At 42.9% G+C, this 27,605-nt stretch overlaps 1 protein-coding gene across 1 annotated transcript in view; it reads right to left on the reverse strand.

The window, feature by feature from the left end:
* Positions 1-27,605, reverse strand: part of tmeff2a (transmembrane protein with EGF-like and two follistatin-like domains 2a) — a 172,633-nt gene that overhangs the window by 111,719 nt on the left and 33,309 nt on the right. Inside the window, exons 2-3 of the mRNA XM_055879048.1 lie at positions 22,574-22,683; positions 5,262-5,391 (exon numbers count right to left, since the gene is read on the reverse strand). Coding sequence (XP_055735023.1) covers positions 5,262-5,391; positions 22,574-22,683 — 240 coding nt within the window. The remainder of the gene's footprint in view (positions 1-5,261; positions 5,392-22,573; positions 22,684-27,605) is intronic.

Here is a 27,605-nt window from a genome sequence, read left to right on the forward strand (position 1 = left end):
ATAACCTATGCTAAGTGCTAGACAAAATCAACATGCATGTAGGTTCTTATCTTGAAAAAAAAAGGATTTGTGGGATAATCCTACTTTTCACACTATTGTGCTGACCAAACCATACTGCGCTGGCTTGGATATGTTCTTCTCACAGTATTCTTTCCTCACACGGTTCTAGACACTGTGGTCGATGCTTAACTTCTTTGGGGGTGAAGGCAGTATTTATGATGAAAAGCGTGCCCAGAGTAAACTGCCTGCTACTCAGGCCCAGATCCTAGGATATGCATAGTATTAGTAGATTTGGATAGAAAACACTCTGAAGTTTCTAAAACTGTTTGAATGATGTCTGTGAGTATAACATAACTCATATGGCAGTCAGAAACCTGAGAAAAAATCCAACCAGGAAGTGGGAAATCTGAGGTTTGTAGTTTTTCAACTCTTTGCTTATCCAAGATACAGTAGAAATGGGGTCATGTTGCACTTCCTAAGGGTTCCACTAGATGTCAACCGTTGTTAGAACCTTGTTTGATGCTTCTACTGTGAAGTGGGGGCGAATGAGAGGAGATTGAGTAAGGTCTCTCCCAGAGTGCCACGAGCTGACCATGCGCTTACCATCCGCGTTCATGTGAGAGTTAGCTGCGTTCCATCGCACTACTGAAGACAAAGGAATTCTCCGGTTGGAACATTATTGAAGATTTATGTTAAACAGTTCCTAAAGATTGATTCTATACATCGTTTGACATGTTTCTATGGACTGTAACAGAACGTTTTGGACTTTTCATCCGTATTTTCAGCTGGACTTGCACGCGCGTCGTGAGTTTAGATTGTATATTGAACGCGCGAACAACAAGGAGGAATTTGGACATGAATGATGGACATTATCGAACAAAACAAACATTTATTGTGGAACTGGGATTCCTGGGAGTGCATTCTGATGAAGATCATCAAAGGTAACTGAATGTTTATAATGTTATTTCTGACTTCTGTTGACTGCACAACATGGCGGATATCTCTTTAGGTTGATTAGTCGTCTGAGCGCCGTACTCAGATTATTGCATGGTTTACTTTTTCCGTAAAGTTTTTTTGAAATCTGACACAGCGGTTGCATTAAGGAGTGGATCTAAAATTTAATGTGGAACACTTGTATTTTCATCAACATTTATGATGACTATTTCTGTAAATTGATGTGGCTATCTGCAAAATCATCGGATGTTTTGGAACTAATGAACATAACTCGCCAATGTAAACTGAGATTTTTGTATATAAATATGAACTTTACCGAACAAAACATACATGTATTGTGTAACATGAAGTCCTATGAGTGTCATCTGATGAAGATCATCAAAGGTTAGTGATTCATTTTATCTCTATTTCTACTTTTGTGACTCCTCTCTTTGGCTGGAAAAATGGCTGTGTTTTTCTGTGACTTGGCTCTGACCTAACATAATCGTTTGGTTTGCTTTCATCGTAAAACCTTTTTGAAATCGGACACTGTGGCTGGATTTCCAACAAGTGTAACTTTAAAATGGTGTAAAATACTTGTATGTTTGAGGAATTTTAATTATGGGATTTCTTTTGTTTTGAATTTGGCGCCCTGCAGTTTCACTGGCTGTTGACGAGGTGAGACGCTACCGTCCCACATACCCTAGAGAGGTTAACCAGGCTATCACAGTACAGTTTGACTCAGCTTGGCTCAGTGGTGAAAAAAGGGTATAACTTTCTTTCTCTAACAAAGCTTGATTTGCATACTACATTAGTAACTCTGATGAACTAAAGTATTGTGGATGAAAGCAGTTTAGCTTTATAGTTTGATATTGGACTGAAGGAAAGGGTAGTGCCTTCAAACAATATTCCAACTTTCTAGCTACTTCCTTCTGTAATGAATACGATTGGAGACAGAGAGCTGGTTTCAAGCATAGGGCGCAGCAGGTGTTTATTTTGTAAAGGACCACAGGAGGAGACAGGTAGCTGGGTCCAGGGGCAGGCCATACACAGTAGTCCAAAAAGGCAACAGTACAGGCAGGGAGAAGGCTAATGATGCAGTCCGGGAGATCATGCAAGAGGTTGATGACAGGAAATCCGATAGGCAAAAGTACAGGCAGGGAATAGGCAAAAAGGCATCGTCAGTGAGGATGGCCAAAACTACAGTACACAAGGACTAATACGGGGAAAAAAACAGCACTGAATAGAAATGTGTATCAAAACAAACAATACCTCACAATAATGGGGTGCCAAGAACTGAACTAAATAGAGTGTGTAAATGACATACAGGTGTGTGAAGAGGTTATCAGAATGCAGGTGATTGGAATCTGGAGATTGAGCTGCGTTCAGGGGATCTATGTGTTTGAGAGTGTGACCTGGAAGTGGGCTAGAAAGTGAGCTGCGTTCAGGGGATCTACGTGTTTGAGAGTGTGAGTTGGAAGCAGACGTTACAGTACCCCCCCCTCCACGGGCGGCTCTTGACGGCTTAGGAAGCTGAGCAGGGGGTCTCCCACAGGGACGTGGAGCTGGGAGGTCAGGACGGTTACGGTGTAAAGCCAGGATCATGGCTGGATCGAGGATGTTCTGGGCGGGGACACAGGACCGTTCTTCAGGTCAGTACCTCTCCCAATCTACCAGGTAGTGGATGCGACCACTCAGGCGCTTGGTGTCAAGTAGGGTTTGGACGGAATAAGCCGGTAAACCGCCGAGGTGCACCACTGGAGGATGGAGAGGGCTGTACCTCACAGGCTTGAGAAGGGACACATGGAAGGATGAGGAGATCCGGTAATGGCGGGGCAACTGGAGACTGTAGGTGACAGGATTGATGTGGTGTGTATTTTGAAAGGACCAATGAACCGGAGACAGAACTTTTTCTCTTCTATATAGGTGTCCATAGTCTCATTCTCTGAGATGGACAAGGGTTAGATCTGACCATTAGGGGGCGATGCCCCAGGAAGGAGGTCGATTGCGCAGTCCTCCGGGCGATGAGTGGGCAGAAAGGATGCCTTTTTCTTGCTGAAGACACTCTGGAACTGGGTATATAAGGGTGGGATGTGGGTTGGAAGTCCAGATTCCGATTATTCTATAGAGGTGGCTCGACAGGGTAGATTGAAGCAGTTCTTAAAACAGGCGGGAGACCATGACAGCAGTTCCCCTTGTCGCCTGGAGATGTCAGGGTCGTGAAGGCTTAGCCAGGGGTGACCGAGGATGAGGGGTTCTTTAGGCGAAGACAACACCATTAACTGAATGACCTGTGTGAAGGAGGCCAATCTGAAGGTTGATACCTTCGGTCATGCGAGTCACAAGACCAGTTCCCGAGAGGTTGTCCGTCCAGCGCATTAATCCTAAAGGGAGAATTAACAGGGATTATTTTGACTCTTAACTGTTGTGCCAATTGTTCGTCAATGAAATTACCTGCGGCACCAGAGTCCACTAATCCCTCCACAAACTGAGTGACCCCATTAGCAGAAAGAAGAGCCGGGATACCAAACTGCCTTTTGGTAATATTCAAAAATGTAGAGATGCCTACCCGGGCGGAAGTAGAGTGGTTGTGGTTATCCCTTTGTGGTGGGCAAATCGGACAGCTATTGAGTAGGTGGTTACTCTCTCCAAAATAGAGGCACAGGTTTTCACGTAACCTCCGATGTCTCTCGGCAGGCGTGAGAGGGGCGCGGCCAAGTTGCATGGGTTCTTGGCTATTAGACCATGGTGGACGAGAGAGGGGTGTGGAAGACTTGCAGGCCATGGGCGAATGCATAGGTCTGAGGTCTACCAGTAGGTTGCCAATGGATATGGACATCCGAATGTATTGGGACTGTAAGGAGTGCTGGGTCACTCCATCCACTGCCGGCAGCCATGGTGCGGAACTCAAGGGCATACTCCGTGGTGAAGCGACGGCCCTGTCGCAGCTCACATAACAGGTCACCAGTGTGACGACCTGAAGCTGAATGGTCGAACACCTCCTTGAAGAGGGCGTGGAAACGGGATTCAGAGGACAGATCAGAACTTTGAGCGGCCCACAAGGCTGTGACCCAGAGCTTTGCCTGTGAGTAGGGAGATGACAAAGTCCACCCTGTCTTTGTCAGAGGTGAGGTCAGTGGGGTGATGGTGTATGTACAGAAATCCTTGACATTTCCTTGGGGAGCCGTCGTATTTATTAGGCATTTGATATGGATGGAGATGAACGAGAGGAGGCTGTGGCACCTGATATCGGTGAAGCAGGAATGGACTGGCGAATGAGGTTGCAGAATTCATCGAATCGTTCCTCCTGTCGGGTTAGACGTAGCTGCAGCTCCGCTGAATCCATCTGTCGTTTTTTGTGAGGTATTCTGTAATGAATACGATGGGAGACAGAGAGCTGGTTTCAAGTGCAGGGCACAGCAGGTGTTTATTTGTAAAGGACCAAAGGAGGTGGCAGGTAGCTGGGTCCATGGCCAGACAGAAGGTCATACACAGGGGTTCAAAAAGGACAGTACAGGCAGGGAGGAGGCTAATGACGTAGTCTGGGAGATCAGGCAAGAGGTTGATGACAGGAAATACGATAGGCAAAAGTACAAGCAAGGATTAGGCAAAAAGAGGCAGGTAGCATAGTGGTTAGAGCGTTGGGCTAGTAACCGAAAGGTTGCTAGATCGAATCCCCGAGCTGACAAGGTAAGAATCTGTTGTTCTGCCCCTGAACCCACTGTTCCTAGGCCGTCGTTGTAAATAAGAATTTGTTCTTAACTGACTTGCCTGGTTAAATGTTACAACATTTTAAAAAGGCATCACCAACAAGGATGGCCAAAACTACGGTACACAGGAGGACTAATACGGGAAAAAACCGAGCTCTGAATAGAAATGTGTATCAAAACAAACAATATCTCACAATGAAAGGGTGCAAAGAACTGAACTAAATAGTGTGTGTAAATGACCAAAATTCACCCAGCTTATTGTGGGAAACTTGTGGAAGGCCACATGAAAAATTATTTAACTTGAGTAAAATTTAAAGGCAATGCTCCCAAATACTAATTGAGTGTATGTAAACTTCTGACCCACTGGGAATGTGATGAAAGAAATAAAAGCTGAAGTAAATAATTCTCTCTACTGTTATTCTGACATTTCACATTCTTAAAATAAAGTGGTGATCCTAACTGACTTAAGACAGGGAACTTTTACTAGGATTAAATGTCAGGAATTGTGAAAAACTGAGTTTAAATGTATTTGGCTAAGGTGTACATATGTAAACTGTAGGTATACATAGATCCATAGATGCATATGTCCATCCTTAAGATGCTACGTAGGCTACGTACCGACAGGACAAGAGCCCTCTGACACCACCAGCACTTCAGACTGCTGCTTGCAGGCATCCCTGCGTAGATAACATTCGTTCTGGTAGTTCTCATTGTTGGAGCCGCACACGGGGACGTAGTCATTGTTGCACTGCAGAAAGAGAGCAGAGGTAAAGGGTATGGTCAGATTACTACATTATGCATCTCTATGTCAGATAAATCCATCTCCACATAATACAGTATGAATTATTACATACAAGCTTTTCTGGGAGAATATTTTTATAACCATGGTTGGGATGATCCTGCCATGGAAATGCACAGTCCTGCAGTGGATCAGTTTCAGTTTAGTTGAGGAGTGGGTTTGGTATAGGCTCACAGACGATTGTTGGGGTGGGAGCATATGGCGGTAAGGATCGGATTAAAGAAGTCTCTCAAGATCCTTAAAGGCTTTCTCTGCGTGTTTAGTGATGATAGACCGAGATTGGTGCATGCATCTGAGTAGGCGGTGTCGTCTGTGCCAATTATGGTACGAACTGCTTTTCTTTGGACAGTCTCGATGGTATCGGATTGTCTCTTGATTAGCCCTGCATGCCACACTGGGGCAGCATATTTCACCACTGGTTGGATGTAGGTTGGAAATACTCTTACCAGGTCCTTCTTATGGATGTGGAAGTACTTCAGGCATCGGAGGAGAAACAGACGTTCTCTACCTGTGTCGACTATTTTAGATTTCCTTTGATCTTGATACCTCAACTTTCTGGAGTTCTGTCTTGTTAAATTCTTTGATATAGGGGGGCAGCATTTTCACTTTTGGATGAATTGCGTGCCCATAGCCTCTTACTATGTCCCAGATGCTAATATATGCATATTATTATAGAAGGGGACTGGCCACCCCTCAGAGCCTGGTTCCTCTATGCTTTTTCCTAGGCTCCGGCCTTGCTAGGGAGGTTTTCCTAGCCACCGTGCTTCTACATCTGCAATGCTTGCTGTTTGGGGTTTTAAGCTAGGTTTCTGTACAGCACTTTGTGACATCGGCTGATGTAAAAAGGGCTTTATAAATACATTTGATTGAACTAAATGACTAACGCCCCATAGCACTCACTTCTATCATCATGAAGTTCATTGAGAGGCCAGTTAAGGATCATATCCCCTCCACCTTACCTGACACCCTTGACCCACTTCAATTTGCATACCGCCCCATAATAGCCACATACAATACAATCACACTGCACACTGCCCCGTCCCATCTGGAGAAGAGGAATACCTACAGTATTGAAGAATGCTGTGCATTGACTACAACTCAGGTATATTTCCAATAAGTTTAAACAGTGATGAACCAACAGAAAATGTACATGCTGAAATCAACATTAAAAGTGTTGGCAAATGGCATCACCGTAGTCTCTAGGCCGTGCCGAGTTCAAGGAGATCCTCCACTTGACGGTAGCTCGCTCGGTCTGACCGTAGCGACCATGCAAATAGTAGCCTCGGAATGAAGAATGACTAGTAGTGATTTAATGATGCTATGGACGTATTGCGGCCTCTAAGTCACAGAGAGACACACTGTTTTCGATGGGCTCTTCAGGGGGCAGGTTGGGGTGGATAAGTCACAGAGTTATTCTAGCTGCGTGCGCCGGTTCATTTAGTGTGACACATCCAAGTTTCTCCCTAACGATAACATGGGTTTACAGGTTATGCTCTAACTCTGCTTCTGTGCAGGCAATTTTCTAAATTATTTTTGCCATGTGTTCAAGGTCAGCTGTACCTCTACAGATATCAACATGAAAAGATTGAATGGTCCTCTTCATATCCTAAAGGGGAAGTATGAACTTTACCATCAAATAGGGCTGAAATCCAGAAATGTGCAGGCTTAAATCATCACAGAAAGGGAAACAAATGGAATCACCATAGTCTCTAGGCCGTGCCGAGTTCAAGGAGATGCCCCACTTGACCTAGCTCGCTTGGTCTGACCGCAGCGACCGTGCAAAAAAGTACTCCCAAAATGAAGCCTGACCTAAATTTGAGGTGCTTTTGGGTGACAGCGGAAGAACCGTTAAATTGAACCTAAAAGTGGTTTTGATTTCACAACCTACAGTTACTGAAAAACACACAATGCATTCAACCCTCTGTAAATCAGTCAGTTCTTAACGTAAAGACTAACCTCAGGATTCTGTAAAAGACTGCTCCAATGAGGATATGTGTTTACTTTCAGCTTCCTGTGACAACAGGAAGTGCTTTCAATTGGAGTCATTGGGGCTGTTTCGAAGGGTTAAAAAGGTCACATCTTTCCAAAATGTCATATATTTGATTAGGCAGCCCTCATGAACTGTAAATCAGTCAGTTCTCTCATTCGATGTACAAGAAAACACACACACACACAGCCAGGATGGAGTGACACAGTGTGGTGCTTACAGACACACGGAGCCTGCAAAAAATACCGGCGTTCGAACCATCAAAGAACTGTCTGGACAGTGTACATGTCCAATGTATTTAATGAGGGATATACCATCACCAAATGGACAGGCTGAAATCAACACCAACGAGGAATAGATTATAATGGGCACATATTATGTGTGTAAAATACTTGTTTGAAGGTTGTACTGATTATGATGAGCTAATCTAATTCCAGCTAAGTGTGTGGAGCCATGTTTGTTGACATACAATGCATTCTGGGTTTCACGTAATCGTCTAGAAGGTTTATACATTTCCTTGACAATAATGAGACAGCCTACATGGAGGAGGTGAGGGCTCTGACGGAGTGGTTCCAGGAAAATAACCTCTCCCTCAACGTCACCAAAATGAATGAGCTGATCGTGGACTTCAGGAGACAGCAGAGAGAGCACGCCCCCATCCACATCAATGGGACCGCAGTGGAGAAGGTGAAAAGCTTCAAGTTCCTCTGCGTACACATCACTGACAATCTGAAATAGTCCACCCACACAGACAGTGTGGTGAAGAAGGCTCAACAGCGCCTCTTCAATATTAGGAGGATGACGAAATCTGGCTTGGCCCTTAAGACCCTAATAAACTTTAACAGATGCACCATTGAGAGAATCCTGTCGGACTATATCACCGCCTGGTAAAGACAACTGCACCTCGTGCAACTACAGGGCTCTCCAGAGCGTGGTGCGGTCTACCCAACGCATCACCGGGGGCACACCGCCTGCCCTCCAGGACACCTACAGGAACATTTCGCCAACAGATTCACTATGGTCTTGTTCAGGCACCAATCAGAACAAAACTGACAAACAGGGAGGGACTACATGGACATGCCCAATCAAAACACTCATTTCCATTTGCCACTGTAAAATGTTTTAAAACATTTCCTGTTGGATTCCCTAATGAACATGACCCTTGCTAAGCGCTAGACTACATCAACATGCATGTAGGTTCTTATCTTGAATAAAGGAATCGTGAGACAATCCAACTTTTCACACTATTGTGCTAACCAAACCATAGTGTACTGGCTTGGATATGTTCTTCTCACATGATTCTTTCCAGCACGGTTTCAGCAATTGTGGTAGATCGTGTCGTGACTATTATTAATGTAATGACATTCTATTTCTTGAATAATTAACTGTTATTATCATGTGATTAAATTCATCCTGTAACAATTAACTCAGTTACCTGTTGCACCGCGGGAAACATTTGTTTAATGAGGTACCGTTTCCCGAAAGAATATCAAAATATATCGATTTCATAGCAGTCACCTATTCATTTTTATTAACTCATATCTCAGTCTCATTCTGAACATCGTAATGTCCTATAAATCTGCACGAACCCTAGTCTCCATGATGAATCAGCAATACACAAATTGGCTTAATTATTTATTTTCTAACTAATCACACAGAATTACATAAACATACAAACAGGATAGAATACACATTGATTACTACATAATGCAATGAAAAGTCCCTAGTGGACTAACCTGATATGATGTCTTGTTACACAAAATGGTGGATTCAAAAGAGAGGGAAAGGGAGAGACAAAGGAATTCCACTGTCGTACATTCAGCTGATAACTATGCTCATGGGAATGTAAATACTTGGCACATGAATGTCCGCTCATTTGAAATAATTGTAATGTACATATTTACGTGTGTATGTCTTTGCTGTCCCTCTGAAAACACTCGATTCATCTACGGAGAGTAATTTGACAAAGTCTCTGGTTGTGTAAGTCTCTGGTTGTCCACCAGAGGTCACCATGTCCTTTGTAGTTGTAGTAGGTTGGTCTCGGAGTGTCTGTTAGACGGATCTTCCAGACGTACCAATGTTCGTTCGATAGGGAAATGTTCTTCTTTTCTCATCTTCGGTTGAGATTCCTAGACTATTTTACATATACAGCTGCAGACTGTGAATGTGTAGTCTTTATCTTCTTCACTCGTTGAGAGTTCCTGACCATTTGTGACATATTCAGCTTGCGCCGCATGTATATTCTGGGCTAATGTAGAGCTAGAACCATTTTACACGCCCGTAGCAAACCGGCAATGTACTGGTCTCTAGAGATTTCAATTCCTACCATTTCAACGCGCATCCACACTCCACGTTTGTCTGGTCTCGTAGATTCTAACCATTTGTGACGTCAGGTTCAACACCATCTGCCTACTTGGTCTGATATGTTAGTTCTTCACAAGGGGTTTTATGCACTCTGGCAAAAGGGGCGTTCTATGACGCCGACATAATGTCAATGCTCACGAGGGTGTGGTCACTGACTCGTTAAGACTTTACATGAAAAACAATTCTCTCATTTAGAAGTCCATGTCACTAGCCGGCTACCAATCGGTTACTCGACCCTGCACCTTAGAGGCTGCTGCCCTATGTACATCATAAATAGTTCATATTTAAACATTTAAGTTCTACACCATTTAGATGTGAATCTGATAACTGGGACGTATACATTTGCAGATGTACAATTATTTAGTTATACCGTCCTTACTGATATCACAAAACAACAACTTTTGGACATGGTTATTCTTTAAATACCCACGAACCATTCCCAATGTTTGGATTACAGAAATATTGTTTCATTATCCAGCCTTTTGATGTTGTAGTTATGGCGGGAGTAATCTCCTTGTAACAAAAGCTTTCTTCCCCCTCAATCCTGCAGAGCCCAAAGGCAGAGTTTCTACAAGGTATTTACGACCGTCATAAAACAGCCAACTTCACCCCTCACCCCCTCTGCGGGAGAGGGTGTTGTAGAGCGTACTCACTGTAACCTGATCCTTCGTATCCTCACAGGAGAGTCATAACAACGGATAAGCAGGCCAGCACAGTACAGCTTGACAGCTTGGCTCAATTGTTGAGAAAAAGATATAACTTTCTTTCTCTAACAAAGCTTGATTTGCGTAGTACAATAGTAACTTTGTTGAACTGAAGTATTGTGGATGAATACAGTTTGGCTTTAAAGTTTGATAACGGACTTAAGGAGAGGGTAGTGCCTTCAAACAATATTCCAACTTTCTAGCTACTTCCGTCAGACACTTTTACAGAGAGTGTTTGCTTCAAATCTAACATTAGTACTCAAGTGAGGCACTTAACTTATGTAGCCCTTGTAGGCAGGCATGTGTGACCACAATTTAGAAAAGTCCCTTTCACTGGACTCTATTATGCCTTGAATAATGGCTGAGTGGCTGGCATTGCAGGTGGCAATAATTCTCCCTGGCTTTCGGTGTGTGTGTGTGTGCACAAACAAACATTTGCAGATACAGTGCATTCAGAAAGTAATGTTACAGCCTCATTCTAAAATAGATTTTTTTTTTAACTCATCAATCTAGACACGATACTCCATAATGACAAAGCGAAAACGGGTTTTTAGACATTTTAGAAATAACCACGCCCTAAAACGTCAACAAAATGAAGGAGTAGTGGGCTTGAACACCAACAACAACGAGCCTACAGTGAGGAGGTGAGGGCACTCGGAGTGCGGTGTCAGGAAAAGAACCTCTCGCTCAACGTCAACAAAACAAAGGAGATGATCGTGGACTTCAGGAGACAGCAGAGAAAGAACACGCCCCTATCCACATCGACGGGACCGCAGTGGAGAAGGTAAAAAGCTTTCAAGTTCCTCTGCCTACACATCACTGACAATCTGAAATGGTCCACCCACGCAGACAGTGTGGTGAAGAAAGAGCAACAGTGCATCTTCAACCTTAGCACGCTGAAGAAATTTGTCTTGACCCTCACAAACCTTTACAGATGCACCATTGAGAGCATCCTGTCGGGCTGAATCACCGTCTGGTAAAGGCAACTGCACCGCCCACAACCGCAGGACTCTCCAGAGGGTGGTGCGGTCTGCCCAACGCATGACTGGGGGCACACTGCCTGCCCTCCAGGTAATCTACAGCACCCGATGTCACAGGAAGGCCAAAAAAATATTAACCACCTGAGCCACAGAAGGCGAGGCCAGTACAGGTGCATCAAAACTGGGACAGAGCGACTGAAAAACAGCTTCTATCTCAAGGCCATCAGGCTGTTAATTAGTCATCAATAGCCGGCCTCCACCCAGTACCCTGCCCTGAACTTAGTCCCTGTCACTAGCCGGCTACCACCCGGTTACTCAACCCTGCACCTTAGAGGCTGCTGCCCTATGCACATAGACATGGAATCACTGGCCACTTTAATAATGGAACACTGGTAACTTTAATAATGTTTACATACTGTTACTCATTTCATATGTACAGTATATACGGTATTCTACTGTATTTCTTGTCAATGCCACTCTGACATTGCTCATCCTAATATGTATATATTTCTTAATTCCATTATTTACCTTGAGATTTGTGTATATTGTTGTGAATTGTTAGATACTACTGCACTGGAGCTATGAACACAAGCATTTCGTTACACCTGCAATAATATCTGCTAAATATGTGTATGTGACCAATTTGATTTGATTTGATTTCCTATTACTTTTCTGTTTTGCGGGTACTATTTAATGAAGCTGCCAGTTGAAGACTTGTGAGGCGTCTGTTTCTCAAACTAGACACTCAAATGTACTTGTCCTCTTGCTCAGTTGTGCACTGGGGCCTCCCACTCCTCTTTCTATTCTGGTTAGAGCCAGTTTGCACTGTTCTGTAAAGGGAGTAGTACACAGTGTTGTACGAGATCTTCAGTTTCTTAGCAATTTATCGCATGGAATAGCCTTAATTTCTCAGAACAAGAATAGAATGACACGTTTCAGAAGAAAGTTCTTTGTTTCTGGCCATTTTGAGCCTGTAATCGAACCCACAAATGCTGATGCTCCAGATACTCAACGAGTCTAAAGAAGGCCAGTTTTATTGCTTCTTTCATCAGGACAACAGTTTTCAGCTGTGCTAACATAATTGCAAAAGGGTTTTCTAATGATCAATTAGCCTTTTAAAATGATCAACTAGGATTAGCTAACACAACGTGCCATTGGAACACAGGAGTGATGGTTGCTGATAATGGGCCTCTGTGTGCCTATGTAGATATTCCTTAGAAAAATCTGCCGTTTACAGCTACAATAGTCATTTACAACATTAACAACTACACTGTATTTATGATCAATTTGATGTCATTTTAATGGATTTTTTTTTGCTTTTCTTTAAAAACAAAGACATTTCTAAGTGACCCCCGACTTTTGAATGGCAGTGTATACCCACGTAATCTCTGTAGGCTACTGTATATACAATAGGATAAATATATCTATTGCATTTTGATTCCACTTTAAACTGTTCTAAACAACAAGCCACTGCAAATACTGTAAAGACTTGTAGCACATACGCTAAAAATGTCTGAAAAAGCAAACCATGAAACAATTTGTCACTGCCACATGTGATATCACAAGGGCAACTTGGGCCCACAGTTTGGGTCCCACAGGAGACAAACTGGCTAATACAGGCCCCTGATAGATTAACTATAATGTGTGCAGGTCTACAGGATGGCAAACCACACAGTAGGCTGTCATTTCATCTGTTCACACTCCAGCAGAACAATGTAAACATACACACACGCTAACGCATACAAACACGCACGTGCGCACAAACACATGCACAAACTCAAACATCTACATCAACAGGACTGCAGTAGAGAGGGTCAGCAGTTTTAAGTTCCTCAACATCCACGTTACTGGGGACTTGACATGGACCAACAACACCATCACTCTTGTCAGAGGGCGCAACAGAGCATATACTTACTAAGGCGGCGTAAGAAATTCGGCATGCACCGGTTTGAGTGCGTCGAGAACTGCAACGCTGCTGGGTTTTTCAGGTTCAACCGTTTCCTGTGTGTATCAAGAATGGTCCACCACCCAAAGGACATCCAGCCAACATGAAACAACTGTGGGAAGCATTGGAGTCAACATGGGCCAGCATCCCTGTGGAATGCTTTCGACACCTTGCAGAGTGTCCCGCCAAATTGAGGCTGTTCTGAATATACTTATGCTAACATGTTTATTCTATTCTTCTATACTACTGAGCCATTTACTTTATGTTTGTATTATTTCTTATTGTTGTTGCATTGTCGAGAAAGAACCTGCAAGTAAGAATTTTGTTGGACTGTGTATTCCATGTGTATCCTGTACATACGACTAACAAAACTTGAAAACATACCCACACACATACAGTCTGTCGACTGCCAGGAGCAGTACAAAAATATCCATGCCATCGATTCTGGAGCCTGAAAGCGATGCAGGGCTACAGAGCGGCAACATTTTTAACTGGCTGAGAGAGTAAGGGAGGGTGGCATAATGCAGGGAGGGAGGAAGAGACAGAGGGTTGGCTCCTGATCAAAGAGAGAGAGAGAGATAGGGATGGAGAAAGAGAGTGAGTGAGCCAGGAGTAGAGAAAAGAAGAGAGTTGGAGATAGAAAGCCAGAGGGAGGGAAAAAAGGAAGATAGAGAGGGAGGGTGAGGAGTAAGGTTGAGAAGGGGGTAGAGAAAAGGACAGTTCGAGATGGAAAGCAATGGAGAGGGGGGAAAAGGTGGATAGACAGAGGAGGGTGAGGAAAAGTGAAGGAGAGAGTAGAGGAAAGAAACACAGGGTTGGAGAAAGAGAGGGATACTGGGAAGAAATGAGAGACAGGAACAAGAAAGAAACGGTGAAAAAAGAGAAGGGATGAAAGAACTTGATAGCTCAAGGACAGAGGGAAGAACTCTCCCTCTCTCCCCCTTCTCAAGAGAAAGAAAGGAGGGCCAATTCTACAGAGAGGACCTGGGTGGCTTATATTGTATGTTTTTATCCTCCTCTCCCTCTCTCCATCTGGCTCAGTGTTTTTTTACACCAGGAATGTATTTTGCCAGACATGATGCAACTGAGGGAAAGATGCCTGGCAGGACCCTGCGGGCGTCTTGGAGTGTGCCTGTTTCTCTATAAACCCTCTCTTAGTATGATCTTCTCCCTATCTTTTTCTCCCCTAAGGGAAGTGAAAGGGATTTAAACATCCATCTCTTAGGGAGGTGTGAATCCAGCCCCCCCCCCCGTCTCGGAGCACATCTATGCAGGCACAAAGATGCCGTTGAGCCTTGATGTCTCACGGTTCTCAGTTGCCCAGTGTGTCTCTCGTCCTTTTCGATAATGGAGGATGGTGGAGAGGAGGAGGAGAGGAAGAGAGGAGAGAGAAAGAAGGCATGCAGGGGGATAAACAGGCAATGTGGGTAGGAGGAATCAGAGTGACAGACAGAAACCTGGAGGATGGAGAGGAAAAGACATGAAGGAGCACGTGGCAGAGAAACATAGGCAAACGTGCTATGGAGAGATATGGAGAAGTGGGGATTGAGTGCAAATGAGAGAGAGAGGGGGGTGAATGAGTGCAAGAGAGGGGGGAGGGGGTGAATTGGAAGGACGGGATGGAGAAAGGGACAGACAGAAGCTGAGAGAATTTGATCCCCCATTTTTCTCTGCAGACAGTGAGCTAAAGCGATGGGCTAAGGCCATATGGCACAGCCTTCTATGCCCGCACTGGGCCTTTCAAAACAGACCACACCTCCGAAACGGAGCTTCAGCCCCCCTCTGTTACGAAACCTGGTGCACAGGGCAGCATTTCAACTACCTAGGAGATAATGGAGTGTACTATTGTCCATGTGTGTGTGTATGGATGTACTGTATGTGTCTTTGCCTATCTACATTAACCCATCCCATTGTAAGTACTCCGGGCTGCTGGCTGAGCTGTAGTTCCCAAATCCGCCTGCAGGGGCTGCTGTGGCTCTGCCTTGTGAGCAAGCCCCCTCTGCAACACCAACCTAACCTTACTTTCTCTGTATTCGGGCAGAGAAATAAGGAATGGACATGTAGACCTGTTGTCTACCTGCTTGTGAGACTGGCCTGACACACAAACACAGGGGCCAGGGCACTTTGTACACTATGTTGAAAATGCCTACTTGCAATTGCAGGTGACATCACACAAAGCAGTTGTCCATAGCAGTTGTCTGACAAGGTTTAACAAAAAGGGAGAGAGCAAGAGAGAGGGATGGCGAGGAAGAGAGAGGGGTGGAGAGGAAGAGGAGGAGAGAGAGAGAGCGAGAGTACAATCATCGCTGTCTGTATATGTATGTGTAATAAACGGACCAAGCACATTTTAGTGTTTGTAAATTGGAGAGTTAAATGAATCTAACACCTGTACAAACCAAACATGACAGCCCATCAGAATCAATAAATGAATCAACTACCGATCCAGCTAATCATCCATTGAAATGAGGATTTATCTACCTGCCCATCTACCCAAGAATAAAAGAAACAATTAGTCAGTCCATTTGAATTTTGTGGAGCGAAGTGAATAGTGAACAGAAGGCTCGCTATTCACAGAAGGCTTGGCAGGGCCCGATTACATTCAGACAAGCAGAATCTGACAGTAGAGAAAGATATAAACATAGTGATGAGGGGATGGAACAGAGGCTCTGTAAAAACGGGTTGGGTGCGTCCCAAATGGCACCCTATTCCCTTCCATGTGGGCCCATAGTGCTCTGGTCAAAAGTCGTGTCCTAGGTAGTAGGGTGTCATTTGGGACGCACAGTTGACTTTGTACTATAAGACTGCGTGAGCCTGGGATATACTTTAGTCCAGTAGATAAGCATAAAAATGACCATAAGGTTATGGAAGCATGATGTAAAATGTAACTTTTGTATTTATAACACAGCTGTGAAAATCAACACACAATTCCATAACAATTTTTTTCAACATATTTTTCCTAATAATACTACAGTAATCATAGAGTCATTTTGGACAAAGACCTGGTAAACTTTGTGGTTTATTAAATGTGTTCCCTCATTGTTGTTACACGTGAGTTAACTTGCTGCTCAGTGCATTAAAACAAATTGAATAATCCTAAAAAGGTGTAAACCTTACCCATCAAGGTACTACACACCAGTGAAATTAAGCATGCATAATAAATAAATAGGATTTCATCCTAGACCTGGTTACGTACAGTACATCGAGACTTAACTGGCTTAGCTGAGAATGTCTTTACCTGCCAAAGGAGATATTAGGGAGTGGTAAAGGAAACATATGTGCACAAGCATTTGTACAATAGGATGCAGTTAGTAATAGATTAGATGGGATTGGAGATCCTCCTCGTAATAGATATTTGCCTTGCAATTAAACAAATAGAAATAATATCAACATACAAACAAAATAAAGAAAATCAGACATTTCAGACATTTGAGAAATACACAAATAGCATAAACCTATGTCATGTCATCAAAATTCCATTGACAGACAATAACAATTGCCAGGCCATTACTGTGTTCAGAGAAAGTTCTGTGTTATTGTGAGTCACTTTTGTCACATAATGAATTGCCATATCAATATTTTTGCCATTACCATGTGTGAGGGTCTAAAATATAAACCTGTAATATGAAAACCACATCTCTGCATTCAATATCAATGGGCTTCCAAATTGACACCTGCACGAGTGATTTTCCAATGAACCTCACAGATATATTTGTTTCAGAGGTTGTCTACTTGAAGATCTTCTCAGCTTGACCCCATAGAGCACCATGTCAACTAGCACAAGCCACACCATTGGCGATTAACATTGATATTCTAGTCAGCTGCTGCCGGACCCATTATAGCTAGATTATGGCCATTTACTCAGCATGGTCACAAAAACTCTTTGAAGTCTGGGCCATGGGTTGCCAAGCAGTGGACGGTTGCCCTGTAAAGAATCCATCCGCCCCCTCTGAATGTTTTTTTTCCCTCTTCATTATATATATTTTTCATTAATACCATCACTCTCTGTTTACTGTGAGTGATGTTAAAGGTTTAGCTTCCTGTTGGACGACAACGCAACGTCACAAACATGTATGCACAAACACAGAAAATAAAACACACGGAAACAGACACACACTGACAAACGCTAACCTCACGCATTTCCTGTATCCATTAAAGCAAGCTCTCGATTATGAAATACATCCCAAGGCTATGATTCACCCCAATCAATAATAAACATCTCTACAACACTCAGAAGATAGCAACCGTACTGCACGGCACGTTCTGATTCTCATTGAATCACTCCACCATTTGATCCACACAATGTGCCGTATTCACGGGTACACGATTTCCACTCAAAAGACCCCGAGGCATAGTATTTTCTTACGTCTGCTCATACTAATCAAAGCGACATCTCTCTAAGCCTCTGCCTGAGATGACCCACTGGTTCCAGAAGCAGGGGTACCTGTGGCTCATGACAAGAGACAGATGTTCTCGCCTGAGATGGCGTCTCAGTCTCTGATGCAGAGCTCTCATCTGTCAGTCGACCTTGAAGCGTGATGGATGTCTGGTACAGTGTTTCTGACACGGCACAGAGCTCGGGGGACAGAGAGCGTAAAATCAGGGGCTTTTGTCAGATCATTAGCTCCACACCGGGGGTAAGCTCTGACCTTCCATCAGGGAAAAGAATACAACCGAGAAAGGCTTTGGTAAAGACGAACTGCGAAACGGGAGGAGGCAGTGGATAGCAATGGGTGTTCGTCACTGCATTGAGAGACAAACACCCAGAGACAAACACCCACAAAGATACTGTAACATTAGTTGTTCATTCTCTCCTCGTCCAAGGGCACAATCTGTACAGTCTTCAATCCAAAAGTGGGTGTTAAAGTACTTTGTTGCTTCTAGTCCAAAGTTGGTGCCAAATCAGATATAATTCCAATACAGAGCCAGAAGCACAGACAACAACTCCCAGGTTCAGTTGATTTGGTGTGGCTCAGCCGTCGCCTCAACAACACTCCACATTACCCAAGACACATCCGAGGGAGCTTATGTCAGTGGGGGTCAATAACAAAAGGCAATGGACCAACAGCTAATTCCTGAGGAACACCATCCCAGGATAAAATCGGTTCTATGTCAAACCTGGTGATGTATTCCTTCTATCCCCCAGACAGAAATGTGTTGAGCATTGTCTGAGTGATTGACAAACTCCCATGATGCCTTGCCATGGTTGCAGATGCTAGTCTGCTATGACGGTTGGGGGGAGAGATAGACTGGGGGCTGCTTGGCTTGTGCTTCTGCTCTTTAACCGGTTGGCAGTCTCCTCTTGATTAGGCCCCAGTGCAGTCACCGGAGATGGGCTCTGCTCTAATAGTGTCTGACAGGCCAGCTAGAGCCGCCAAGGAGCTGACACAGATGCTACCTTCCTGAGGAGATAGCCTTGCCCCCCAGCCCACTGCCTTGACTGAATAAGGGAAAAAGGCAACTTGGAGGCCAGACATTGCATACATTTTCATGGTGTTCATTTGGGTGACTGGTTGGGTTGTGAGGGCTTTTCTGCCTCGAGTGATAAATGTAGGAAAATATCTTTAGATCTCATCTTAATTTCTAACATGGTCACATGAGCTAGTTGGGCTAATGCATCCACCAAAACCTGACCCTCACCAGTGAGTTTACCGTACTAAACATGTTCCTATTACTGCTACAGGTTCATCTACGGCCCACACACCAAAGGACTGCCAGTCTGGCCTTTCCATGACCTAAAACAGCATGGACACTACAGTTGTGCCCATCTATCAACATTGCCCTTCAGTCAATCTGAATTAGCTCCCAAAGACACAGCTCTAAGGGGAGCTGCCACCAGTGCTGGGCTCTTCTTCGCACTGATTTGAATTGGCACAATTGTCATGCAAACGGTGGGAGTCAGTTTTGCAGACCACTATGACAAACATTTACATTTTAGCAGACACTCTTATCCAGAGTGACTTATATGAGCAATTAGGGTTAAGTGCCTTGCTCAAGTGCATATTAACAGCTTTTTCACCTAGTCAGTTCAGGGATTTGAACCAGCAACCTTCCAGTTACTAGCCCAATCTCTTAACCACTAGGCTACCTGCTGCCCAATGGAACTCTCAAGGGGCTTACGGGTCCAAAAAACCTCTACTAACCAAAAGGGTTCTTCTGTTGTCCCCATAGGAGAACCCTTGTTGGTTCAGGTAGAACCCTTTTGGGTTCCATGTAGAACCCTCTGTGGAAAGGGTTCCACCTGGAACCAAAAGGGTTCTACCTTGAACCAAAACAGGTTATTCAACGGGTTTTCCTATGGGGAGAGCCAAATAACCTTTTAGGTTCTAGATAGCACCTTTCATTTCTAAGAGTGTAGAGAGAGAGGCAGGGGGTAGAGAGTCAGCTGGAGAGATGAGGAAGATGAGGAAGGGAGTGGAAGAACAGATAAGGGGTTCGATGGAAAGAAGGAGGAAGGGGGAGCCAGATAACAAAATCAATAGGAGGTTAAACATATTCTATCATGTCTTATCCGATCATAGTGGCATGTCACGTTAGTGATGATACAGTACCTGTCTCTGCTAAGAGGGTGCTAGTGTAACAACTCCCAATCAAATACTTAACCACTTCCTGACACCTGCACTTTAGTTTCACTACAAGCACTAATGAATATTTGAACAGCCGTCATCATCTTAAACCAGGGTACCTGTTATTCCAGTGTCCCTAGGTGCCCGTTATCCAAGGCTGCGCCTGGGAATTACAGCTCTATGGACTGTACGACTCCATCACAAACGGTTCACTGATAAAAGGATCATAAATGTATACGAATACATGGAAGAAGGTCTCCATCAGGAGTGTTCTTATTATGGCCTCCTGAATGCCACCAGGGACTGCTCCGTGGGTAAGCTATGGTTCGTCAGTAGCGTGTGTGTGTGTGTGTGTGTGTGTGTGTGTTTGGGTGTGTGTATGAGAGTGCTTTCTGGTGGAAGTGTTTGCTCTGAGAGAGGTAGAAAGGACATGTTGTTCTGGTCCACTGTCACATCCACAACACGACTTGCATTAGCTCCCGCCAGCTTTGAAGTACTGTCACAACCTAACATTAGAAAGAAAATGACATAAACATGCTGAATAGCCAGTAGCAACCAGATATTAGAGGAAATAAGAGCAACATTGTGGACTGATACACAAAATGACATTACAATGCTGAAAGCCAGTCAGAGGCAGATAGATATAATGTATTACAGCAGAGAAAATGTCACAACCACAAATTGGAGTTACAGAACACATTATAGACAGGGTCAAAACTATACCTTGAAGAGCAAGCCAGGGCCGTTGAAACAATAGCATTCTTGAAATAAATTCACTGAGATGCTAGAAATAGTCCAAATCCGACACGAATGGATGATATCATAAAACGATAACAAGAATATTTCACAGCAGGTCCGAGATTCACGTGACTGTGAAACTGTAGCGCACACACATCTTGTTGTGTGGTAGTGATAGCGAGTCCCGCTAAAGGCCCGAGCCTCAGCTCCTCAAAAGAGGCAGTGTGAGATGGACTAGCTATCTAACATGGTCGCTGAAAGGACATCCCGCCGTTGAATAGCATCCATTGATTCTCGCAGATCAAACCGACTTCCTCCTCACAGCTATACTGCACGTAACCCCTCAGGAGCTTAAAGTGTGTGTGTGTGCGTGTGCGTGTGCGTGTGCGTGTGCGTGTGTGTGTGTGTGTGTGTAGAAGTACACAACCCCCTCAGACACAGCCTACCCCTATAAGAGAATCATGTTTGCTGAATTACAATGGTTAATGGAATAAAGACATGGCGGCTATTAGGTTAAAGCGCATTGACGTCAGGTCCCGTCCCGTCCATACACACAGAGACACAGGATGCCACGGCAGGCCGTGACCCAAGGCCAAACCGGTATTAAGTAAGTACGAAAGGAAAGCGGTGTGACCCGCTCCTCGCTATGCTTCACAGAGATCCCGAATGGCATCCACGATCAGTACGAGATCTCAGGGATGAGAAATGGAGAGGTAATGTCATTTATCTGTGCGCTTCCACTAATGTCCGCTCCCAGGGAAGCACGAAATTGAGATTAAAGCAAGCGACCGATCGAGTGTCGTCTGCCTTGAGTGTCGGCGCTGGGTGCGCTGATAAGCTTGCCGCATCGGAAGAGAGTTTCGAGCTGAAACGCATAAGGCATATCCTTATGCTTTATCTCAGTATAATCATTTACATTTGCAATGTAGAGTATATTCATTTGAATGAGGTGAAAGTAATACAAACATCTATCAATGGATGGCTGGTTTGCTGCCTTTTTGTTATAGATTGGTAATAAAGTGAACCATAAGCAGTCATCAAGTACAGCATCATTCACTGGATTTATGTTACTAATGAGGGTATTTAAATCTTTTTTTTTTTTGTCAATGGCAATAACATCAATAAAGTGGAATGCATTAAACAGCCACCATGACTGAGAGTGACATTCAGTTTTATGAGAAGTAGTAAATTATGTCTGTACTATACAGTGTAGTCCCCTCCCTCTTGATAGCTGGTGGGTGTTTCGGTTACCAGCTGAGGAATATGTCTGGAAAAATGTAACCACTCTCAAGTTCATAGACAGAGCAATGGATGCAAAGACTGAACATCCATGACAATAAAATAATAATGTTTTGAGGCTACACAATGTTTGTTTACGATTACATTGTTAACAAACAAAAAAGTAAAGTACGCTTAATAAGTATATATACAATATATATACAATATATATTATATTTTGGCGGTTATGATAAGGTTAGACAGTTGAACTAATTTGAACTAAACTCATAACACATTCATAATTTATATTCTTCAAGAATCAATGGCTATATCATGAATTTAAAAGTCCAAAAATAGACGTAGCAATCACAGATTGCCCCTTTAAATGGAATGTTCTGTACATTAAAGTCCAATAAACTATAAGAAAATAAAGTGAGTCGCACACTCCATATACGAACTCCCAGTGATGTATTGGTTAAATCAACATTGGGTAAAGTCCAACATCTTAATTTGAAAAACAACAAACCCGGCAGCCCGCCATAAAAAATCCAACTCCAACCGAACGAGGTGGCAACAATGATCACTGCGTATGAAAAGAAAACATGAAAATAAAACATTGAACAGTGTCTCACCTTGAAGTTGCAGATGCACGTCACTGTCTCTCCAATTCTCAGACACTCTCCGTCAAACTTGCAGGTGTTGGTGTCGCACAAGAAGAGATCTGTGTCCCGGTCATCAAAACCTGTAAAAACAGAAATCAGAAAACGTCAGCTGAATGCACAAACGTACTGAAGCAGCAAAAGTGGGAGGTAGGATATTCTCCCAACGCAAAAGAAATTACATTATGCCGATGAGTCCAAGGCCACGTCCCTAATGGCGCCCTATCCCCTACAGGGCACTACTTTTGAGAAGAGCCCAATAGGACCTGGTCAAAAAGTAGTACACTATATAGGGAATGTGGTCCAATTTGCTATACATTCCAAATGTCTTATCAGGGTCATTAGATTGTGTTAAATGTGTATGTTTAGTATTTATTAGGATCTTTAATAGCTCATTATCAGTTTAAAATAAAATAAAACAATGACACAAAATATTTTACATTTATCTATACAGTCCCATTGAGATTAAACTATCTTTTGTGAGAGACACTTATTAAACACAAGAACCGTCAGGATTTGACACCTACCGAATGGCGCCAAGAACAGCATTATAAGGTCTACATTTGGAGCTGTGTAATAATCCCATTTAACATACACCATCGAAAAACAATCAAAGTCAACTGGAAAAACAACTGAATGAAAAATCTATGTTTTTGCTGTCTTCCATTAGTCATGCTACATTTTGAAGCAAGAGTCTTTCTTTGTCTTTAGGGAAGTAAGTTCTGTCTGCATCTGCATCCCAAATGGCACCTAAAAGTAGTGCAAATGTATAGTGAATAGGGTGACATTTTGGATTTGATCCAATTCAGTCTGAATTAGGTAACTCAAACGACTCAGACAAAGCATTCCAACTCGAATCATGCAGTCACATGGGCATGAGGCAGGACAGAAAGCTCCGGTCTACTATTCTACCTGAGCCCATTGCTTACTAATAGCATGCACATATCAAAGTGGTCTTAAAATGTCAATTCGAAACGAGAAAGCCTTCGTCTTTTATACAAAACAAAAACACAAAAAGAGTGCAAATATTGCCACAATGTCATGGTTTCTAGAATTCATTCCACGATTCTAATGTCAAAACCTGCATGTAAATTCAGGCAGCAACATATCATTAAGTGCTCCATACTATTTGGCCTATAATACAGGCTCAGGAATGGCATATTTTAACAGAATACTGAATATATTTACTTCCCATTTTCATCCGATACGCTGTGGCGGTCATGAAATTTTGTCAGCCGGTGATTGTCAAGCAACTGACTGCCGGTCTCACGGTAATAGACTGTCAATTAACATAAACAAATGTAGCATCTCCTATCTTCCACGCATAGCTTACAAGCCACTGCTGCAGAACTTTAGCCTACACCACCACAATAAATCCATTACTTATTTTAGACAGGTCTAAAGAAACCTGATATGAAGAAAATGTAGTCTATTTCAGAAGAACAGAGGAGCATACTCAGAGTTGTCCTTATGAAAAGCCCTGAACTGGCTATGCCATATGACTGTGGGCAAGACTAGTTCATTTGGCAGACAAGATTTGCTTAGAATTCCGTGGCATTATTTTATACTTTTTTACAGTATGAAGAATACAATTGAACATAGCTGAATAAAATAGAAAGGACATTTTCTCCAAGCAATTTTAGGGAGTGCGCACATGCGGCTATTCTGTGTTGAGCGGATTACAAAGAAACAGGTAGTCCTATATGCTTGATTTAGAGTTATTTATGTAACTTTAGTTGTGATACAAATGTTGGGCTTTATGTTTTGATTTTCAGTACATTCTAAGGCTAAGCTAAGCATTCTAAGCTCGGCTTTGTTTTTTTGCGTACTTCATCAGTCTCACATTCACAATTTGACAAGCGCTTGATAATTCCTTGAATTTCTCGGCGGCATGCCCTTGTGTGGCCGTAATGTCCCCTAAAAAAAATCAATGCCAGTGGCTGTTGTGCCCTTGAGACGAATATAATAATTATAATTCCTCTCTCTGCGTGCTCCGAAGCGACTATCACTCACATGGCTCTCCATCACGTGATTGGGTCTTTCTCACAGGCTACAAGTGAAGACAGACACATCGCGGATGCAACTGCAAACGTCCTTATCCAATTCCAAGGCGCATATTGAAGATAATGGAAGAACTGTCCACATTTACTATTCATCAGCCAACAAGATGAGTAGGCCTAACGAACAGCAAAAGCACTAGCCAATGTCAATCTACTATCCCCCATTGTACAAAAGTTGACCTATTCTATTCTGTGCGAGAAATAAATGTTCAAAACATTGTCTGGGACAGTTGTGGGATGCGATAGATCCCAAATGAATACAACCACCAGCATAAAAAAAAGTTTTAAGTAATGAGGCTAACGCAACAGATCAGAACATTTAGCTTAAAATGTTGATAAACTATGAGGCTATTTCTTCACATTATACGCATAGCAATGAGCACATGGCAGTAGGCTATAAGCATGAATGTTCCATTAGCGGGAAAACACAATTCTCAAAAGTGACCCAAATGCAAATATGCATGTAACACTTTTATTATAAAAGTGCATTTTTATGGTGAAAAATTATCTCCCCAAACTTGTATGCCAGTTAGGCTCTACACTCATTGTAAAGCTGATTAATGTGCTTAGTTTTAAGAAGTTATTTGGCCATTTTAGTTTAACCGTATAGGCCTACGGGCTAGCCTACATGATGTGTGCGGCTATGATTTGAAAAAGTGGCAGAAACAAGGCATGCGCTGTTTCTTTCCTTAAGCTGGGCATCATTCCCAAGTGATAATATATCATTCACAATTCTTAGGCTAATATTGGCACCCATCAGACTATTCTTGATTGAATCTTGTTTTTACATATACTAACTAATATATGTGTGAAATTTGTTTTGATTTAGAATGGACCATTATCATGCACATGCCTAGAAAAAAAAGGGGCAGGGTGTTACGATCGTCGTATGAGTGTATGAGTGTTTTCTGAAATATTTTGGTTAGGTCAGGGTGTGACAGAGGGGATGTTTGTATGTATTTGTCTCTTCTTGGGTGGTTGTATTGTATAGGGGGTTGTGTTTAGTATAGTTGTCTAGGCAAGTCTATGGTTGCCTGAATGGTTCTCAATCAGAGACAGCTGTCATTCATTGTCTCTGATTGGGAGCCATATTTAAGGCAGCCATAGACAGTAGGCTTTTGTGGGTAATGGTCTATGTCTATGTTTAGTGTCTGTGAGGGGAACGGCACCTCAGTACCTTCAGGCTCTGATCAGGCCCTACACCCAAACAAGGGCACTGCGTTCATCCACCTCTGGCCTGCTCGCCTCCCTCCCACTGAGGAAGTACAGTTCCCGCTCAGCCCAGTCAAAACTGTTCGCTGCTCTGGCACCCCAATGGTGGAACAAACTCCCTCACGACGCCAGGACAGCGGAGTCAATCACCACCTTCCGGAGACACCTGAAACCCCACCTCTTTAAGGAATACCTAGGATAGGATAAAGCAATCCTTCTGACCCCCCCCCCCCCCCCCTTAAAACCTGTTTGGGGTGCAAGCCCGACCTCGGACCGAAAATGACACCCCTGCAGGGCGCGAAATTCAAAATCTATTTTTTAAAAATATTTAACTTTTACACATTAACAAGTCCAATACAGCATTTGAAAGATAAACATCTTGTCAATCCAGCCAACATGTCCGATTTTTTAAATGTTTTACAGAGAAAACACCACATATATTTATGTTAGCTCACCACCAAATACAAAAGTGGACAGACACGTATGAATTATGATTATGAAGTATGAATTATGATTGAAGTAGCATGCACAACCAACCGAAATAAACTAAAACCAACCTAAAGAGCCCAGAAAAAACGACCTCAGATGACAGTCATATAACATGTTACACAATAAATCTATGTTTTGTTCATAAAAAGTGCATATTTTAGCTATAAATCAGTTTTACATTGATGCTACCCAAAAATGCTAATACATAGCTTGAGTCTGAATCCAGCCGGGAGTAGCCAGAGAAAATACATACACCAACGTCGGCTACTAATTACACCTCATAAAACATTTCAGAAAAACATATGGTGGATAACTAATGAAAGACAGATATCGTGTGAATAAAGCCAACATTTCCGATTTTTGAAGTGTTTTACAGCGAAAACACAATATATCGTTATATTAGCTAACAACAGAAGCTAGCATAAGGCAGCATTGATTCTAGTCAAGCGCTAGCCTAGCACAGTTAGCAGAGTTAGCATTCAACAGTTCGACATATATATGAAAAAGCATCCCAAATTGGGTCTTATCTTTCTTGGTACTCCATCAGAATGTTGTAACGGGGTCCAATGTCCAGTAGAGTCTTTAGTTGGGTTCCAGAACGAATTATTTCCCTCTTTGGTTAGCTAGCACGATAGCATTGCTGCGCCAGAAAGCGTTTCTTCAAAAAATTCTTCCGTCGTTTCACATCTAAAGTCCAGAATAAATTGCAATAATATAATTAAAGTATATTGAAAAAACATACTTTAGGATGATTTTGTGACATGTATCAAATAATATCGTAGTCAGGCATCATATTCAACGTTATCTACCTTGTTCCAGAAGCTGAGATCAAATTATCCTTCGCGCCTGGATTTTTTTTTTAACTGCGCAGGTCTCACAAGAAGTTGTGTTATTCAGTCCAGGGACGAGATATTCGACTCCTTTCAATTCTCACTTCCGCATTACAGTCTGACGGACGCCTGTGACGTGTCTCTATCGTCCCAAGTCAAATGGCCTTTTATAGAGAAGGTCTTAAAGAGACACATCGCATTTTGGAAAACTCAATTCGGCTGGGAAAATGGCTGTAAAAATATTTCTGTTCGACTTAGAGAAACAATTCAAACCTTTTTAGAAACTACAGACTGTTATCTATCCAACAGTAGTAAATATATGCATATTGGAAAATAAAAAGTTTCTTAGGAGGCCGTTTGAAAATGTGCACACATTTTCCAGTTTTTTCAATATTCAGCGTGCAGCCATAACAG

This window comes from Salvelinus fontinalis, chromosome 23 (assembly GCF_029448725.1).
Source record: "Salvelinus fontinalis isolate EN_2023a chromosome 23, ASM2944872v1, whole genome shotgun sequence".
Classification (NCBI taxonomy): Eukaryota; Metazoa; Chordata; class Actinopteri; order Salmoniformes; family Salmonidae; genus Salvelinus; species Salvelinus fontinalis.